Source organism: Xenopus laevis, chromosome 4L, assembly GCF_017654675.1.
Source record: "Xenopus laevis strain J_2021 chromosome 4L, Xenopus_laevis_v10.1, whole genome shotgun sequence".
In the NCBI taxonomy this organism is placed as follows: Eukaryota; Metazoa; Chordata; class Amphibia; order Anura; family Pipidae; genus Xenopus; species Xenopus laevis.
The window spans coordinates 1,173,398-1,193,125 of record NC_054377.1 but is presented as its reverse complement, the minus strand read 5'-3'; the positions used below and the strand labels follow the sequence as shown (position 1 = coordinate 1,193,125).

At 45.2% G+C, this 19,728-nt stretch overlaps 1 protein-coding gene across 1 annotated transcript; it reads right to left on the bottom strand.

The window, feature by feature from the left end:
* Positions 1 to 571: 571 nt before the first annotated feature.
* Positions 572 to 18,092, bottom strand: nucb2.L (nucleobindin 2 L homeolog). Its single transcript, NM_001092970.1, is given in 13 exon segments — positions 572 to 1,072; positions 1,185 to 1,257; positions 4,106 to 4,276; positions 5,467 to 5,556; positions 6,058 to 6,150; positions 6,461 to 6,519; positions 7,892 to 7,982; positions 8,163 to 8,348; positions 9,168 to 9,271; positions 9,753 to 9,879; positions 10,031 to 10,138; positions 11,309 to 11,452; positions 18,029 to 18,092. Coding segments are annotated over 13 exon segments (1,353 nt in total). The 5' UTR covers positions 18,041 to 18,092; the 3' UTR covers positions 572 to 977.
* Positions 18,093 to 19,728: the final 1,636 nt, after the last annotated feature.

Genomic DNA, 19,728 nt, shown 5'->3' with positions numbered 1-19,728 from the left:
ACAGAACGTCCCTTTGTAGCTGCTCCGACTGTCTCTGCTCCTTTCCCAGGGAATGACATTGTGTATAATTGATCAAACTGCTCTTTGAGGAACACAAGCGTGAGGCAGAAAGCGGAATAATCAGGCAAATGCGCTTTCCTGTGGCCGCCGCACACTGAATTATTCGAATGATTATTGTAATATCTGGTGGGTTGTACTGGTACCAACTGCTCTGTGACTGGTTCTGTGCAAAACCCAAATGATTATAAGTGTGTGATTAGCAGCAGAGTCATTGCAGGAGACTCACTGTGTCTTTAATCATGGATGTCCCACAGCCCTGGACTTTCATTTATTCTATTTAAGGGAAGGGGGTTCAGGGTCCATTAAGTTCTTACTGTTGCCCCCCCCCCCACAAACTATCATAAATCCAAATGAATAAATGAGCCCAAGTATCAACTCATATTAAAATACTGAGCAGCTGACACTTCATTCAGTAGTCGTCCCACTCACTGGCAGCAGGTGGCGCTGTTCCATCACAGCTCTATAGGGGGCAGCACTCAGGCCTGAGATACAGGACTTCCCCACTGTGGTATAAAAGAAACGTTGCACTTTATTTGGACTCAACAACAATAACAAACAAATCCACACGCGACAGCAGCGAAAGGTCCCAAAAAGGGGCAGGACATTCGGAAATTCCACCTATTCCCACTTAATTTGGTCCACATACAATTAAATAAAATACACCATGATCCATGGAAAGAAAATGGCATTCCCACAACCAATATGGCAGCTTCAGAATCCAGTGCCAGGGATTAGGCAACAAGGTAAATTGGGTGGAGATTTCTCCTCAGCACTAAAGTGGCACTTGCCGAATTTGAGTGCCCGCCCCCTCTCAGTCCGTTTGTCTGATCTTCTTACAGAAGAGAAGGAGGGACTGGAATATTTTGGAAAAAAACAAAAAAAACTAAATAAAACTATAATTATTGAAAGGAGGAGGGTTATGGGACTGGGTGGCTCTGTGGAACGCCCGTTTCTGGGAGGTGCCCGGGGGGCAGAGGCTGCTGGGATCCCAAATGGATGGTCTGGTCACCAGCTGCAAAAGAAAGTGGGTGCAAAAAGATATTGTGTAAACGAGGGTAACAGGAAATGGAAGGAGCCCCCCTATTTATACTTTATAAGTTGCACCAATTATAAATATCACATACGTTGCTGAAAGTTCACAGCCGGCGGCACAGCTTGTTGTTGCTCCACTTTCTTCTGCTCCATTTGTTGCACCACCTGTACAGACAGGAAAACTCTATTTACTACTACACTACTATCCTGGAACAGTTCAGCAGGAACAGTCCCTAAGTTTGCTCATAGTCTGTACAGAGAGATCCCATAAAACTATGGCAGCATAGGTATTCCCTGTACTAAGCACAATTCAGCAGGAACAGTCCCTAAGTTTGCTCATAGTCTGTACAGAGAGATCCCATAAAACTATGGCAGCATAGGTATTCCCTGTACTAAGCACAATTCAGCAGGAACAGCCCCTAAGTTTGCTCATAGTCTGTACAGAGAGATCCCATAAAACTATGGCACATAGGTATTCCCTGTACTAAGCACAATTCAGCAGGAACAGTCCCCTAAGTTTGCTCATAGTCTGTACAGAGAGATCCCATAAAACTATGGCACATAGGTATTCCCTGTACTAAGCACAATTCAGCAGGAACAGTCCCCTAAGTTTGCTCATAGTCTGTACAGAGAGATCCCATAAAACTATGGCACATAGGTATTCCCTGTACTAAGCACAATTCAGCAGGAACAGTCCCTAAGTTTGCTCATAGTCTGTACAGAGAGATCCCATAAAACTATGGCAGCATAGGTATTCCCTGTACTAAGCACAATTCAGCAGGAACAGTCCCTAAGTTTGCTCATAGTCTGTACAGAGAGATCCCATAAAACTATGGTACATAGGTATTCCCTGTACTAAGCACAATTCAGCAGGAACAGTCCCCTAAGTTTGCTCATAGTCTGTACAGAGAGATCCCATAAAACTATGGCAGCATAGGTATTCCCTGTACCAGCGCCGTTTCTGTATCCATTGCCGCCTGAGGCGGCTCCAGTAATGCCGCCCCCCCAGCCCGATTCACGCTAGTGCGGAGAGCGCAATTGCGCTCTCTCGCCCTAGTAAAGCCGAATTTCCGGTTCAAAAACCGGAAATTCGGCTCTTAAAGGCACCAGGCGCGGCTTTTTGCCGCCCCTGAAAACCTAGCTGGCGATGCCGCCTGAGGCGAGCGCCTCAGCTCGCCTCATTGGCGGATCGCCCCTGCCCTGTACTAAGCACAATTCAGCAGGAACAGTCCCCTAAGTTTGCTCATAGTCTGTACAGAGAGATCCCATAAAACTATGGCAGCATAGGTATTCCCTGTACTAAGCACAATTCAGCAGGAACAGCCCCTAAGTTTGCTCATAGTCTGTACAGAGAGATCCCATAAAACTATGGCACATAGGTATTCCCTGTACTAAGCACAATTCAGCAGGAACAGTCCCTAAGTTTGCTCATAGTCTGTACAGAGAGATCCCATAAAACTATGGCACATAGGTATTCCCTGTACTAAGCACAATTCAGCAGGAACAGTCCCTAAGTTTGCTCATAGTCTGTACAGAGAGATCCCATAAAACTATGGTACATAGGTATTCCCTGTACTAAGCACAATTCAGCAGGAACAGTCCCCTAAGTTTGCTCATAGTCTGTACAGAGAGATCCCATAAAACTATGGCAGCATAGGTATTCCCTGTACTAAGCACAATTCAGCAGGAACAGTCCCTAAGTTTGCTCATAGTCTGTACAGAGAGATCCCATAAAACTATGGTACATAGGTATTCCCTGTACTAAGCACAATTCAGCAGGAACAGCCCCTAAGTTTGCTCATAGTCTGTACAGAGAGATCCCATAAAACTATGGCAGCATAGGTATTCCCTGTACTAAGCACAATTCAGCAGGAACAGTCCCTAAGTTTGCTCATAGTCTGTACAGAGAGATCCCATAAAACTATGGTACATAGGTATTCCCTGTACTAAGCACAATTCAGCAGGAACAGTCCCTAAGTTTGCTCATAGTCTGTACAGAGAGATCCCATAAAACTATGGCAGCATAGGTATTCCCTGTACCAGCGCCGTTTCTGTATCCATTGCCGCCTGAGGCGGCTCCAGTAATGCCGCCCCCCCAGCCCGATTCACGCTAGTGCGGAGAGCGCAATTGCGCTCTCTCGCCCTAGTAAAGCCGAATTTCCGGTTCAAAAACCGGAAATTCGGCTCTTAAAGGCACCAGGCGCGGCTTTTTGCCGCCCCTGAAAACCTAGCTGGCGATGCCGCCTGAGGCGAGCGCCTCAGCTCGCCTCATTGGCGGATCGCCCCTGCCCTGTACTAAGCACAATTCAGCAGGAACAGTCCCCTAAGTTTGCTCATAGTCTGTACAGAGAGATCCCATAAAACTATGGCAGCATAGGTATTCCCTGTACTAAGCACAATTCAGCAGGAACAGCCCCTAAGTTTGCTCATAGTCTGTACAGAGAGATCCCATAAAACCATGGCAGCATAGGTATTCCCTGTACTAAGCACAATTCAGCAGGAACAGCCCCTAAGTTTGCTCATAGTCTGTACAGAGAGATCCCATAAAACTATGGCACATAGGTATTCCCTGTACTAAGCACAATTCAGCAGGAACAGTCCCCTAAGTTTACTCATAGTCTGTACAGAGAGAACCCATAAAACTATGGCAGTATAGGTATTCCCTGTACTAAGCACAATTCAGCAGGAACAGTCCCCTAAGTTTGCTCATAGTCTGTACAGAGAGATCCCATAAAACTATGGTACATAGGTATTCCCTGTACTAAGCACAATTCAGCAGGAACAGTCCCTAAGTTTGCTCATAGTCTGTACAGAGAGATCCCATAAAACTATGGTACATAGGTATTCCCTGTACTAAGCACAATTCAGCAGGAACAGTGCCTAAGTTTGCTCATAGTCTGTACTAAGCACAATACAGCAGGGTATATTAGTGACTACTAGAGAAGATATTTACAAGGTGCTGATAAGAGAAGTGAGACAGACAGGAGCAGTTGTTATGGGGGGGGGGAATCACCTGCTGTAGCTCCTGTTTCTGGGCCTGGATGTAGTCGTGCTGTTTCTGGAGATCCTCCCTCTGCCGATACAACTCGTCCGCTTTCCTCTTTAGTTCCTCCTCCTGTTGAAGAATCTGCTTCTCAAACTCCTGCAGTTCCTCCTCGGTGTAGAGCTGCTGGTCGGCCACCGTCTGCCAAGAAAAAACTTCCGTATTTACTAAGCACCCCCACAAATTCCATTCACTGCCCTAATAACCAGGGCCGGGCACATGGGAAAGCAAAGAACCCGATGCTCCATGGAAAAGTGCAGCGATAAAGTCTGTGTATGTGTCTCCTTCTCAATAAGGAATAATGGTTATCATTATATATATATATATATATATATATATATATATATATATATATATCTATAGTGATATAATAAAATCCAGAGGCAGATACACCAGGGTAGCAGGTGTCAAAGAGGGGATTCTGGGAGTTGGTTCTGAACAGCCAGTGAATTAGTGATTGGGAGTTGCTGAGGAAAGGGATCCCGAGGGGAAGGAGAAAGGGAAAGAGGTAGGAATTTGCATAAAAAGCAGAATACATTTAAGCAGTAAGAGAGGAAGTGGAGAGGAAGTGGGTGCAAGGTAAGAATAAAGAGAGATGAGATGAATAGAGATCAAGCAGAGGAAGTAGACTGAAAGAACGAGAAAATAAGCAAGAAGTATGGAGTAATGAAAAACAAGCAGAGAGAGAAAAAAATGGAAAAGGAAGTAGGAAAATATGAGTGTTACCTTTGCTGGAAGTAATTATGTTAATATAACAGGAAAAAGATGAATGCACGAGGAAGCAGGAAACTGGGGATATGAAATAGCCTGAATGAAACAGGAAATAGAAAAGGAAGTAATTAACAGAGGAAGAGGAAGTAGTCTGAACAAAACTGGAAGGAACAATACAGGAAAGGGTCAACTTAAAAAAAGTGGGAAGTAAAAATGTGAACACAGGGGAAAGGAGATGGAATTAAAAAAAAAACAAGGAACGGGAAATAGATATACAGAAGAGGAAATACAAATTGAGATGAGGGAACAGGCTGAGAGGAAGTGGACTGAATGTGGAAGTAGATGGACAGGAAGTGGACTGAAGAGGAAATAAGGATTGAGGACAAGGAAGCTAGAGAACAGGAAATAGGGAAGCAGAGGGAGTAGGGAATGAATAGAAGACAATGTGGGGGGTGAGGAAGCAGGAAGACAAAGTGAAAAAGGAAATTACCCAAGGGATAGGCTTATACTCCATTCCTTACCCCACAGGTATATATATATATATATATATAGTGTATTTATGGGGGCCACAGTTAGTGGAGGAATGAAGCATCTGGGACAGACTTGCCGGACACAATTACCTCCCAGCCGTCGGGCTCCAGGAACTCCCTCTTCTCTGTGGCCCTTATGAATTCCTGCAGGTCTATGAGACGGTCCTTGTTCAGATCCACCTGGAAACACAGAAAGTCACAATATCCGAGGGCTGGAGACCCCCCGGGAATCTAACATTGGGATGCAACGACCGACTCATAGAAATGTTCCATGTGAGGGGGCCGATGGGTTCCTGCAGCTCTTACTGCATTTCTACCCCATGATTAAGGGGTGATGTGGTCGTTAGGGCTTAGATTGGGGAGTTAAGTCCCCCTCCCCCCCAGAGCTGCTGACAGGGTATTAACGAAATGTTTTTGGGGGGCCAATGCCCCATATCTCATAAGGCCAGTGCTACACCCCTTTTACTAAACACGCAGAACTGATCTGTTTCTTTGCTCCGGCACTACTGAGGCATGCTGGGAAATTCACACAGACTGAACCAATTGGCCTGACAGATGCCTGCACTGCTGCTGCCTGTGGGACATTCAGGGACGTCCTGCACCCCCTGACTACCTACTGGTTATTTACCCTCTTGTTTCATCTAGCCCCGCCTCTTACAGACCGACACCCCCCCTCGTTACCTCCATCATTACGTGCTCCCTCATCCGCAGTCTCTCCTCCTCCATCTCCACCATATCATCCTCCTCATTGTTGGGGTCGTAGACTTTCTCCAGCTGCAACACAGAGTGATACAGAGAATGAATGAGAGAAATCCCAGCATGCACTGCTCACACTCAATGCTGCGCTACAGTCTATACATGAGATATATCTGTATATAGCACTTCCACCAATGCCTGAGATACACTGAGGCACAGCCCTGCGAATGGACCTATTTTTAGAGAGAAGGAATATTGGCCCTGTGGCCCCTCTGTACTTCCTCCAATTATTCTGCCTACGACTGCAGCTCTTTAGGGTGCAACTGGGAACATATATAGAACCCCTAGATTTGCTCTGCCCGTCACCCACTCCTACAATCCTTCTTACCTCTTTAGTAAATAGAGCCTCCAGTTCCTGCTCATCCAGAAATCCATCACTGTTTGTATCTGTAACATGAAAACATCATTCTTTGTAATTAACTGCCTGTTATCACATGATTAATAGCCACTAAGCACAATTCAGCAGGAACAGTCCCTAAGTTTGCTCATAGTCTGTACAGAGAGATCCCATAAAACTATGGCAGCATAGGTATTCCCTGTACTAAGCACAATTCAGCAGGAACAGTCCCCTAAGTTTGCTCATAGTCTGTACAGAGAGATCCCATAAAACTATGGTACATAGGTATTCCCTGTACTAAGCACAATTCAGCAGGAACAGCCCCTAAGTTTGCTCATAGTCTGTACAGAGAGATCCCATAAAACTATGGCAGCATATTCCCTGTACTAAGCACAATTCAGCAGGAACAGTCCCTAAGTTTGCTCATAGTCTGTACAGAGAGATCCCATAAAACTATGGCAGCATAGGTATTCCCTGTACTAAGCACAATTCAGCAGGAACAGCCCCTAAATTTGCTCATAGTCTGTACAGAGAGATCCCATAAAACTATGGCAGCATAGGTATTCCCTGTACTAAGCACAATTCAGCAGGAACAGCCCCTAAGTTTGCTCATAGTCTGTACAGAGCGATCCCATAAAACTATGGTACATAGGTATTCCCTGTACTAAGCACAATTCAGCAGGAACAGCCCCTAAGTTTGCTCATAGTCTGTACAGAGAGATCCCATAAAACTATGGCAGCATATTCCCTGTACTAAGCACAATTCAGCAGGAACAGCCCCTAAGTTTGCTCATAGTCTGTACAGAGAGATCCCATAAAACTATGGCAGCATAGGTATTCCCTGTACTAAGCACAATTCAGAGAGATCCCATAAAACTTATCAAAGCATAGGTATTCCCTGTACTAAGCACAATTCCGCAGGAACAGCCCCTAGGTTTGCTCATAGCCTGTACAGAGAGATCCCATAAAACTATGGCAGCATAGGTATTCCCTGTACTAAGCATAATTCAGCAGGAACAGTCCCTAAATTTACTCATAGTCTGTACAGAGATCCCATAAAACTATGGCAGCATAGGTATTCCCTGTACTAAGCACAATTCAGCAGGAACAGCCCCTAAGTTTACTCATAGTCTGTACAGAGAGATCCCATAAAACTATGGCAGCATAGGTATTCCCTGTACTAAGCACAATTCAGCAGGAACAGTCCCTAAGTTTTCTCATAGTCTGTACAGAGAGATCCCATAAAACTATGGCAGCATAGGTATTCCCTGTACTAAGCACAATTCAGCAGGAACAGCCCCTAAGTTTACTCATAGTCTGTACAGAGAGAGGTGCCAGTATGGGCATTGCCAACTCCAGACACTTTATATGTACTAATTGACAGTGTGGAATGTGGAATATAAAAGTAAATCCAGGGATTACCGTGCAACTTGAAGAATGTCTTGGGGTCAAACTCCGAGGGATCAAGTCCGTCCGTTTCCTCCCAAACCTCCTTTAATTGGTCTTTGCTCCCCTGTAAAATAGTTCAATTAACAGTTGAAATTGTTGGAACCAATAACTTGATCAAGTAGAACAGCGCAAATAACGTATCAGGTGCAAGTGGGAAGGACGTGGTCTAAATAGAACAGTCAGCGGCTCTATGGGAAGTGTATGGGAAGTTCCCAGCATTCCCTGTCGCCCAGCAGACACTCACAGGGTGATTCATCTTGGGGTGCTCCTTGTGCTTTTTCTTCATCTCCTCATATTTCTCTTCCTCCTCTTTCCTCTTCTCCTCATCCAGTGTCTTCAGATACTCGCGTCTCTCATGCTCCTTCATCATTTCGTATCGTTTAAACTCATCGTGTCGCGTTTTATCGTAACTATCCAGATCTTTTGTTGCCTGGAGACGCAGAAGTGCAAGAATGTAACTGAATGGACACAAACCAGCACTGGTGGTTCTGACTACTGACAACTGTGATTGTGCTTTCAGTTCCTATTTTATCCACAAGAAGGAGCAACCACATAATCCACAGAATTGCTCTATCAGGGGAACAAACGTACAAAATTGAATTTGGGGGTATTTAAGGCTCTGTATGAACATAGGGAAGAGCTCCAGCACCTTAAAGGGACAGACACTGTGCACATGTATCTCACTGAACTGTAGTGCTTCTTACAGACACAAAGTAGTTGCCTTAAAGGGGTTGTTCACCTTTAAATGATCTGTTAGTAAGATGTAGAGAGGGATATTCTGAGACAATTTGCAATTGGTTTTAATTTATTATGATTTGTGGTTTTTGACTTATTTAGCTTTTTATTCAACGGCCATTTGGTTGTTATGGTCCATATTCGCCTAGCAACCCTGCATTGATTTGAATAAGAGACTGGAATATGAATAGGAGAGGCCTATGAGTAATAAAAAGTTGGAATAACAATACATTTGTAGCCTTACAGAGCATTTGTGTTTTAGATGGGGTCAGTGACCCCCATTTGAAAGCTGAAGAGGGCTGCAAATAATTCAAAAACTATAAAAAGTAAATAATGAAAACTAATTGAAAAAGTTGCTTAGAATTAGCCTATAACATACTAAAAGGGAACTTAAAGGTGACGCACCCCTTTAATAAGAGAAACAATATTCTGTTGATCATCTCCAGCACCTGACAAATGGGGGGGGGGGGTTATTGAATTGGCCCTTGTACCCCAATAAATGTGTCTGACTCACAGTTTTGATGAGCAGGTCCAAGTCCTGGGGTTCGAAGGAGTGCGGGTTGTTGTGATTGAGGTGCTCAAACTGCTTGAGTAGAGCCCGGTGATCCATTCCTGTATCTGGAAGGACAGAGGGACAGGGGGTTCAGGGTACAGACATACAGCGACCCCCAGAGCCATCATATGTGTATTAAATACAGAGCAGGGGTGATGTGATATGTATGTACTGAATGGCTGCCCCTTACCCCCACACACAGCACTAACAACCAATCAGCAACTATCACTTTGCGGGCGGCAGCCATTACTGTGTGACTAGAGTATAGCCCCGCCCTGTCACTGCCCACGGGGAGGGAACAAGAGCCTCGGATACTCTGCAGAGCACAGATAATCAGGACTGAGTTAAACAGGGAAACCCAGTTGCATGGAGCTGCCATACAGCTGCACAGAGAAGGCCGTGTATCTGCCCCTCCCCCCCAGGGTCTGATACAACAGTAACATCACATGAGCCGAGGATCCATCCAAACCCAACACCAGGAACCATAGAATTACTGAGCCCTGAGTGCAACTGATCTGCAGAGCTGACATTCGAAGCGGCTCTTACTGTCCCCGAGGTCCATCTTGGCTCTGATCAACATACGCAGCCGGGACACCTCCTGTCTCTTCAGTTCGTCCAGTTTGGTGCGGATATGGTGGCCCACAAGGTCCAGTTCTTTACTGATCTTCCCGCTCTGGGGGTCGGTGGGGGGTCAGCAGGAAACAGGAAGGAAGTAGAAGAGGAAGTCATTAGTATCATTGCAGTGATGTCACACTATTCCCAGCATCCTCAGGGAGCGGCTGAGAGGTTCAGTTGTACTACACCCATCCAATACATTACATTACCTTAATGTCTTCAATATCCGCCGTCTGGAGCTTCTCTCGGAAATGTCTGTCGGTTTCCAGAACTTCCACCACTTCCCTGAGGTATCGGTCATAAAAGAGTCCAGTGTCCTGGGGAGGAGAACAGCAATTGTAACTGAGATCAGGGGTCAGTGTGTGCTTTGTCCAGCAGGGGGCGACCCCACAGAAACAGGGATAAATAGGCATTAAAGGGGTTGTACACCTTTAAATTAACGCTTAGTGTGCTGCAGAGAGGGATATTCTGAGACAATTTGTAATTAGTTTTCATTTTTTATTATTTGTGGTTTTTGACTTATTTAGCTTTTTATTCAGCAGTTCTCCAGTTTGCAGTCTCAGCCATCTGGTTGCTAGGGTCCAAATTCCCCTAGCAACCATACATTGATGTGAATAAGAGACTGGAATATGAATAGGAGAGGCCTGAATAGAAAGATGAGGAATAAAAAGTAGCAATAACAATAAACGTGTAGCCTTACAAAGAATTTCTTTTTTAGATGGGGTCAGCAACCCCCATTTGAAAGCTGGAAAGAGTCAAAAGAAACTATAAAAACTATAAAAAAATGAAGGCCAATTGAAAAGTGATATAACAGCCCTTTAAAGGGGCAGTAATATAAATGGATGAGAAATATATTGATTGTGTCAGGAATAGAGGAAGGAGATATATATATATATATATATATGTATACGCCGAGCCTCTCATGTGACCTGCATGGGGGTGTGGCTAATTAGCGGCTAATGGATGTGACATTTCATTGAGAGGATTTCAGGGAGGGGCTAATTACTTTCCCATACGCTGCTCCTCGCTCCACCGCGTTGTCTCTGCTTTTCTGCTTAAAGGGGAAGTGCACCTTTATATGAGGGTTTGGTGGGAGTTACAGAGGGGGTTCCTCGAGATTTCTTCATGTCACAGATTATTATTATCATTCAGTTTCTGGTGTCAAATGCATGGTTGCTATGGTAAGTGTGCCTAGCAACTAGCTAGCTGCTTACATATTAATGCAGAGAAATATGGTAAAATTAGGAAAAATAAGCAGAGACCCATGTGGCTCTAACCAAGGGACCCAGAACCTCCACTGGACTGCCCCCCCCCTCCAGAACAAAGATGTTACCCCAGTGGGGGGTAGAAGGCTTATTTGGGAGAAGCAAAACTGTTGTACTTGCCCCATGTGTCTGCTGGTACTGCGAGTGGGGGTACAGGGGGGTATTGGGGGTACTGGAGTGGGACTGGCTGTGGGGCACTAGAGGGGCAATACATTTACTCACTGGTGATTCGGGTTGTTGTTCATCCTCCGTCGGCTCCTCCTTCACTTTCGTCTTGTCCTTATCGATGGGGACGGCGGTTACACTGACCAATGACGTGATCAGGAGCAGCGAAGAGCAAGCGATAAAGATCCTCCCCCATCGTACCTGCGAGGGGCCACAGCCAATATTAGACTTTTTCCAATAACATTCTATTTATTACGAATGACTGTTCTTCTAACATTGACTTGTAAAGTGTCTAAAGCAGCTCTGAGAAAGGGGGGTCGCCGACCCTGTAAACTGTTCTAAATTGATACATTCAGTTGATACATTTCTTATGTTTGTCCCTGCTGAGCAGAATCTCTGAGTTTCATTACAGGCAGCTGTTAGACTTGATACAATAGTTACTGATACTCCAGAGATGCTGCTGAGAAATCGAATTTGAAAAACGTTGAAATTCGAATTCAAAAAGACCAACCGAAATTAAATTGAAGTCGACTTTGAAAAACTTTGAAATTTGAATTCAAAAAGACCAACCGAAATTAAATCGAAGTTTTTTTTTGGCCGAATAGGTCCATTTTCAATCGAATTAGAATCGTACGAATCGATGTTTTCCCCTCAAAAAAACTCGATTTTTCTAAGTCCACCAATTGAATCCGAATAGGTTCTAGGAGGTCCCCCATAGGCTAAAACTGCAATTCAGCGAATGGTCGAAGTAAAATTTTATAAAGAGACAGTACAGGGCAGATTTATCAAGGGTTGAATTTTTTTATATTTAAAAAACTTTTATTTTTTTTTAAAAAAAAATCTTTTTTTTTTTTACAGGTGAATAGTACGTATTCGTTCGAATTCGAATCATACGAGTGTATCCGATCGAGGTCCCCCATAGGCTAAAACAGCAATTCAGCAGGTTTTAGATAGTGAATGTTCGAAGTCGAATTTTTAAAGAGACAGTAAATGATAAATTTTGAAATACTAATTTTTTTCCAATTTGAATTGAATTTGGAATAGTCCCTAGTCGAAGTAAGCAAAAATTAGCTCGATTAATTCTCATTTTCGCTTCAACCTTTGATAAATCTGCCCCCAAATGTTGCAAAATTGTAATAGTTCTGAGTCTGCACCCGAATTACTCAACTGCCAGACAGAAAACACCAGAGACAAGAACATTCAAATTTTTTATGATTTCGGAAAACGGTAAAAAATAAAAAAAATGGAATGTAATTGAAAAAAAGTCTTTATTTCTGGTGAATCATTTGAAAACAATTGAACTGAAAAATGTGTTTGGAAGGTGAACGTCCCCTTTAAGGGCACAATCAGAAATCTCTCAGATGGGAGGGGGGTTAATGATTATATTAGTGCAGGGAATTCTCTGTCACTTTAAGAACGAGTTCACCCCCCAGTGAGATTATTAATGGAGTTTGCCCTGTGCAGAATGACGTTCCCGTCCCAGAGATGAGAAACCCGGAGCTGCCAAAGGGCAGGAGGTTGTTTGACAAACACCAACGCTGTTATTATTAATTATTAATTATTATTATCTGCCCCATCACCCCCCTGTGCCAACATCTGATTCCTGGAACCCCTCGGAGCAATAACCTGCCCCTGGGCAAGTACAACTGTCACTCACTGGGACCTGCTGAGGCTGCTGGGAAATGTAGTTTGGGAACAGCAGGAGGAAAACAATATCCAATCAAATGGTGTCATTTTTGAAAAGCAAAACACGAAAAGCAGGGTTAGTTACCCTTGATATAAAAAGGCTCATTTGTATTTACCTGGAAGACTTTGTATTTGTCATTATGAATCTCAGGGGCCCTTCAGCAGGGGCCACACTAACTGCCCAATGATAGTGACAGACGCCAGGAAGAAGCTGCCAGACACAAGGGGCGGCGGCTTAGGATTGGGAGGCGCCTAATATGGCCCAATAAGCTAAATATGCCACTAATATTTAATTGCAGCAATGACGTGGTTAATAATATACGGGGGAACACGATGAGTCGATATATTCATGTCTGGGGCCACATTACAGCACTGCCGGCCGGAGCTGCCTGAGACTGACTCGACTTGGGGCATAAGGGTGACGCAGAGAAGCAAACAGCAGCAGTAGCGCAGTACAAACAGTAGCAGTAGCGCAGTACAAACAGTAGCAGTAGCGCAGTACAAACAGTAGCAGTAGCGCAGTACAAACAGTAGCAGTAGCGCAGTACAAACAGTAGCAGTAGCGCAGTACAAACATAGCAGTAGCGCAGTACAAACAGTAGCAGTAGCGCAGTACAAACAGTAGCAGTAGCGCAGTACAAAACAGTAGCGCAGTACAAACAGTAGCAGTACAAACAGTAGCAGTAGCGCAGTACAAACAGTAGCATTACAGTAGTACAACAGTAGCAGTAGCGCAGTACAAACAGTAGTAGCAGTAAGTAGTAGCAGTACAGTACAAACAGTAGCGCAGTACAAACAGTAGCAGTAGCAGTAGCGCAGTACAAACAGTAGCAGTACAGCAGCAGTACAGTAAGTACAGTAGCGCAGTAGCAGTAGCGCAGTACAAACAGTAGCAGTAGCAGTACAAACAGTAGCAGTAGCGCAGTACAAACAGTAGCAGTAGCAGCGCAGTACAAACAGTGCAGTAGCAGTAGTAGCAGTAGCAGTACCATAGCAGTAGCGCAGTACAAACAGTACAGTAGCAGTAGCCAGTAGCAGTAGCGCAAACAGTAGCAGTAGCGCAGTAGCAGCAGTAGCAGTAGCAGTAGCAGTACAAACAGTAGCGCAGTACAAACAGTAGCAGCAGTAGCAGCAGTACAAACAGTAGCAGTAGCGCAGTACAAACAGTAAGCAGTAGCGCAGTACAAACAGTAGCAGTAGCGCAGTACAAACAGTAGCAGTAGCGCAGTACAAACAGTAGCAGTAGCGCAGTACAAACAGTAGCAGTAGCGCAGTACAAACAGTAGCAGTAGCGCAGTACAAACAGTAGCAGTAGCTGCAGTACAAACAGTAGCAGTAGCGCAGTACAACAGTAAGCAGTAAGCGCAGTACAAACAGTAGCAGTAGCGCAGTACAAACAGTAGCAGTAGCGCAGTACAAACAGTAGCAGTAGCGCAGTACAAACAGTAGCGCAGTACAAAACAGTAGCAGTAGCGCAGTACAAACAGTAGCAGTAGCGCAGTACAAACAGTAGCAGTAGCGCAGTACAAACAGTAGCAGTAGCGCAAGTACAAACAGTAGCAGTAGCGCAGTACAAACAGTAGCAGTAGCGCAGTACAAACAGTAGCAGTAGCGCAGTACAAACAGTAGCAGTAGCGCAGTACAAACAGTAGCAGTAGCGCAGTACAAACAGTAGCAGTAGCGCAGTACAAACAGTAGCAGTAGCGCAGTACAAACAGTAGCAGTAGCGCAGTACAAACAGTAGCAGTAGAGCACAGTACAAACAGTAGCATAGCAGTAGTAGTAGCAGTAGCGCAGTACAACACAGTAGCGCAGTGTAGCAGTAGCAGTACAGTAGCAGTACAAAACAGTAGCAGTAGCGCAGTACAGTTAGCAGTAGCGCAGTACAAACAGTTAGCGCAGTACAAACAAGCAGTAGCGCAGTACAAACAGTAGCAGTAGCGCAGTAGTAGCAGTAGCGCACAGTAGCAGTAGCGCAGTACAGCAGTAGCGCAGTACAAACAGTAGCAGTAGAGTACAAACAGTAGCAGTAGCGCAGTACACAGTACAACAGTAGCAGTAGCGCAGTACAAACAGTAGCAGTAGCAGTAGCGCAGTACAAGCAGTAGCAGTAGCAGTACAAACAGTAGCAGTAGCGCAGTACAAACAGTAGCGCAGTACAACAGTAGCCGCAGTACACACCAAGTAGCAGTAGCGCAAGTACAAACAGTAAGCAGTAGCCGGCAGTAACAAACAGTAGTAGCCAGTAGCGGCAGTAACAAACAGTAGCACGTAAGCGCAGTAACCAAACAGTAGACAGTACAACAGTACAACAGAAGCGCAGTACAAACAGTAGCAGTAGCGCAGTACAAAACCAGTAGCAGGTAGCGCAGTACAAAACCAGTAGCAGTAGCGCAGTACAAAACAGTAGCAGTAAGCGGGCAGTACAAAACAAGTAGCAGTAGCGCAGTACAAACAGTAAAGCAGTAGCGCAGTAACAAACAGTAGCAGTAGCGCAGTACAACGAGGCAGTAGCGCAGTACAAAACAGTAGCAAGTAGCGCAAGTACAAACAGTAGCAAGTAGCGCAGTACAGAACAGTAGCAGTAGCGCAGTACAAACAGTAGGCAGTAGCGCAGTACAAACAGTAGGCAGTAGCGCCAGTACAAACAGTACGCGCAAGTAACAACAGTAGCAGTAGCGCAGTACAGAACACGTAGCAGTAGCGCCAGTACAAACACGTAGCCAGTAGCGCAGTACACAACAGTAGCAGTAGCGCAGTACAAACAGTAGCAGTAGCGCAGTACAAACAGTAGCAGTAGCGCAGTACAAACAGTAGCAGTAGCGCAGTACAAACAGTAGCAGTAGCGCAGTACAAACAGTAGCAGTAGCGCAGTACAAACAGTAGCCAGTAGCGCAGTACAAACAGTAAGCAGTAGCGCAGTACAAACAGTAGCAGTAGCGCAGTACAAACAGTAGCAGTAGCGCAGTACAAACAGTAGCAGTAGCGCAGTACAAACAGTAGCAGTAGCGCAGTACAAACAGTAGCGCAGTACAAACAGTAGCAGTAGCGCAGTACAAACAGTAGCAGTAGCGCAGTACAAACAGTAGCAGTAGCGCAGTACAAACAGTAGCGCAGTACAAACAGTAGCAGTAGCGCAGTACAAACAGTAGCAGTAGCGCAGTACAAACAGTAGCAGTAGCGCAGTACAAACAGTAGCAGTAGCGCAGTACAAACAGTAGCAGTAGCGCAGTACAAACAGTAGCAGTAGCGCAGTACAAACAGTAGCAGTAGCGCAGTACAAACAGTAGCAGTAGCGCAGTACAAACATAGCGTAGCGCAGTACAAACAGTAGCAGTACGCAGTACAAACAGTAGCAGTAGCGCAGTACAAACAGTAGCAGTAGCGCAGTACAAACAGTAGCAGTAGCGCAGTACAAACAGTAGCAGTAGCGCAGTACAAACAGTAGCAGTAGCGCAGTACAAACAGTAGCAGTAGCGCAGTACAAACAGTAGCAGTTAGCGCAGTACAAACAGTAGCAGTAGCGCAGTACAAACAGTAGCAGTAGCGCAGTACAAACAGTAGCAGTAGCGCAGTACAAACAGTAGCAGTAGCGCAGTACAAACAGTAGCAGTAGCACAGTACAAACAGTAGCGCAGTACAAACAGTAGCAGTAGCGCAGTACAAACAGTAGCAGTAGCGCAGTACAAACAGTAGCAGTAGCGCAGTACAAACAGTAGCAGTAGCGCAGTACAAACAGTAGCAGTAGCGCAGTACAAACAGTAGCGCAGTACAAACAGTAGCAGTAGCGCAGTACAAACAGTAGCAGTAGCGCAGTACAAACAGTAGCAGTAGCGCAGTACAAACAGTAGCGCAGTACAAACAGTAGCAGTAGCGCAGTACAAACAGTAGCAGTAGCGCAGTACAAACAGTAGCAGTAGCGCAGTACAAACAGTAGCAGTAGCGCAGTACAAACAGTAGCAGTAGCGCACACAGCTCCGTCACAAGTCTGGGAGATTTACGCTACTGACTCTCTCTATTAGTAAATGGCCAATTCTTTGCAACTTTTCAGTTGGTCTTCATTTTACTTTATAGTATTTAAATGATTTGCCTCAGTTTCAAATGGAGCCAGTGTGGCCCCACTTTCCAAACTATTATTCCTCTTCTCCTCACTCAACCTCTTTATTCTCCTCGTCTTTCCTATCTACTTACTATACTCTTTTATTATTAATTAGGGATGCACTGAATCCAGGATTCGGGTCGGGATTCGGCCGAATCCTTCTGCCCGGCTGAACCGAATCCTAATCTGCGTATGTAAATTAGGGGTGGGGAGGGAAATCATGTGACTTTTTGTCACCAAATAAGGACGTAAAACATGTTTTCCCCTTCCCACCCCTGATTTGCATATTCAAATAAGGATTTGGTTCGTTATTCGGCTGAATCTTTTGCGAAGGATTCGGGCGTTCGGCTTTTTCCCCCCATAAAGAAATAGGGAATGATAATGAAAGAGGCAACATGGTGAGAAGTAAGAGTTTTCCTGGTATCCCCGTGGGCCAGTGTGAAACTGAATGGAGGTCGCTGACCCCGGCAAGTCTATGTTGTGATGAGGCGACATGTTTATTTTTATTGTCACTGGACACATAGTCTCTGCCGCTGAACTAACAACACAAATGTAAAAGATAAAGACCAACTGAAAATGGTTTGTATCAGACAAGGAGCTCTTTAAAGGTCAACTACTCCCCTTTATTCCATATCATTGTGATGTAAATAGCAGCGTCTCATTCTGATGTATATGTGTGTGTGTGTCTTTAAATTGCAGCGATTTCATTGGCTCAGCCTGTGCTCAGCTTTAGTATCTCTCCCATTGTCCTGACTAAATCCATCAGCCAATGAGACTTTCACTTAAAGGCAAACTGACCCTGCTGTCTGACCTGTGAGAGAATCAGTGTGAGAGGAATCCCTGCCGTAAAGTGAGGCTGAGCTGCTGTTTGTGCCTGTGAGTCCTGTCACATGATCCTGTGTCACGTCAGTGTGAGAGGAATGTGGAGGAGACAGATACAGAGCAAAACAAACACATATGTAACAATAAGACACAGAGACACGTGACGTTACCTCAGAGCTCATGTCGCCTCAGTACCCGGTGCTGTCGCTTCTCTTTTGCTTCTCTCAGACGCTCCTCCTCCTGTTCAGCCAACTGCCCCGCCCACTTTCATGTTTGCATCCCGCCCACTTCTCATGACAGGGGCCGCTGGAGTCCCGGTTACCATGGCAAAACTGGGCCCAATCTGTGTTCCCGTTGGCTGCTGGATCCGCCGACTATCAGTGCGCGGTGAGCGCCGATTGGCTGTAGCTGAGCTATCAGGTTAGGTTGAGTAATGGGAGCGGATTCACCGTGAGAGGGAGGAGCAAGAGCCAAAGTAAAGAAAGTCAAGTGTTTATTAACAGCAGAGTCGCCTGATTTATGTTTGAAAGCAGCTAAATAAATAAATAAAAGTAGCCGAGTCTGTAGAGAGAGAAAGTAAAGGAATAGAAGTGAGGAGATTGAGTTGTGTAAGTGACTGTTGTCTCCTCATCACTAATTCTCACTGACACGTGATTCACATCAGAGACACATCAGAGTCACGTGATTCACATCAGAGACACATCAGAGTCACGTGATTCACATCAGAGACACATCAGAGTCACGTGATTCACATCAGAGACTTTGGGCTGAGGGGGAGAAGGAGACAAATGTACAGAGAGAGTTGGGGGCAGAGGAGGGAACTTTTATTATTTATTGAGCCTGAAACTGAGACAAACTGGGGAACAGTCAAGAGTCCCCCCCCCCACTGGCTACTGCTCCTCACAATCCTGTAGCCCAAATGTCTGACCTGAGAGTCTGGAGGGAGATAAGACAGAACTGCAGCAGCTCATTGGAATCAGCCCCCAAGCAAAGAGCAGAGACACTCAGGGAAATCACTGTCTCTTTCTACAGCAAATCTGCAGCATCACATGAGACACTGGAGCTTCTTCATTTCTAATCACAGACACAGAAAAGAGCTGGGCAGCTGGGAATATCCAAACCTGAAGCAATTTCCATAACTAACCAAATTCCATATATTAGCTGGTTTCAACCATTACGTTTTAAAAGTAGCCCAACATGGCTATTAACCCCCCAACCTGACAAACCATGAGAAACAGTATATGCTCCAGCTCTGAGAGTCAATTGCTTCTGCTACATTGTGTCAGGAGTCAAGAGCAGCAGTGCAGCCTGTATGACAATCATTAGCCATGACATAACAATTTAGTGCCAACAACTGGGTCTTAAGAAGTGAATGATTCACATTCACAGCTCAGCTGAATAATCCCACATATATCTATCTCCTCACCCGAGGGACCTACTGAGGCTACTACTCCTCTACTACTCCCTGGAGAGATGGGGGAGAGTAAGGCCAAACAGTTGGGGGAGAAAAGGAAAGGAGAGGGGATGAGAGACAGAAGGAGAGAAGGGAAAGGGGGTTAGGGAGTAGAGAGACAAATGGGGGAGAGGAGAAATATAGAAGGGGAGAGAAGAGGGAGGATGGGGGAGAGTAAGGCCAAACAGTTGGGGGACAAAAGGAAAGGAGAGGGGATGAGAGACAGAAGGAGAGAAGGGAAAGGGGGTTAGGGAGTAGAGAGACAAATGGGGGAGAGGAGAAATATAGAAGGGGAGAGAAGAGGGAGGATGGGGGAGAGTAAGGCCAAACAGTTGGGGGACAAAAGGAAAGGAGAGGGGGTGAGAGACAGAAGGAGAGAAGGGAAAGGGGTTAGGGAGTAGAGAGACAAATGGGGGA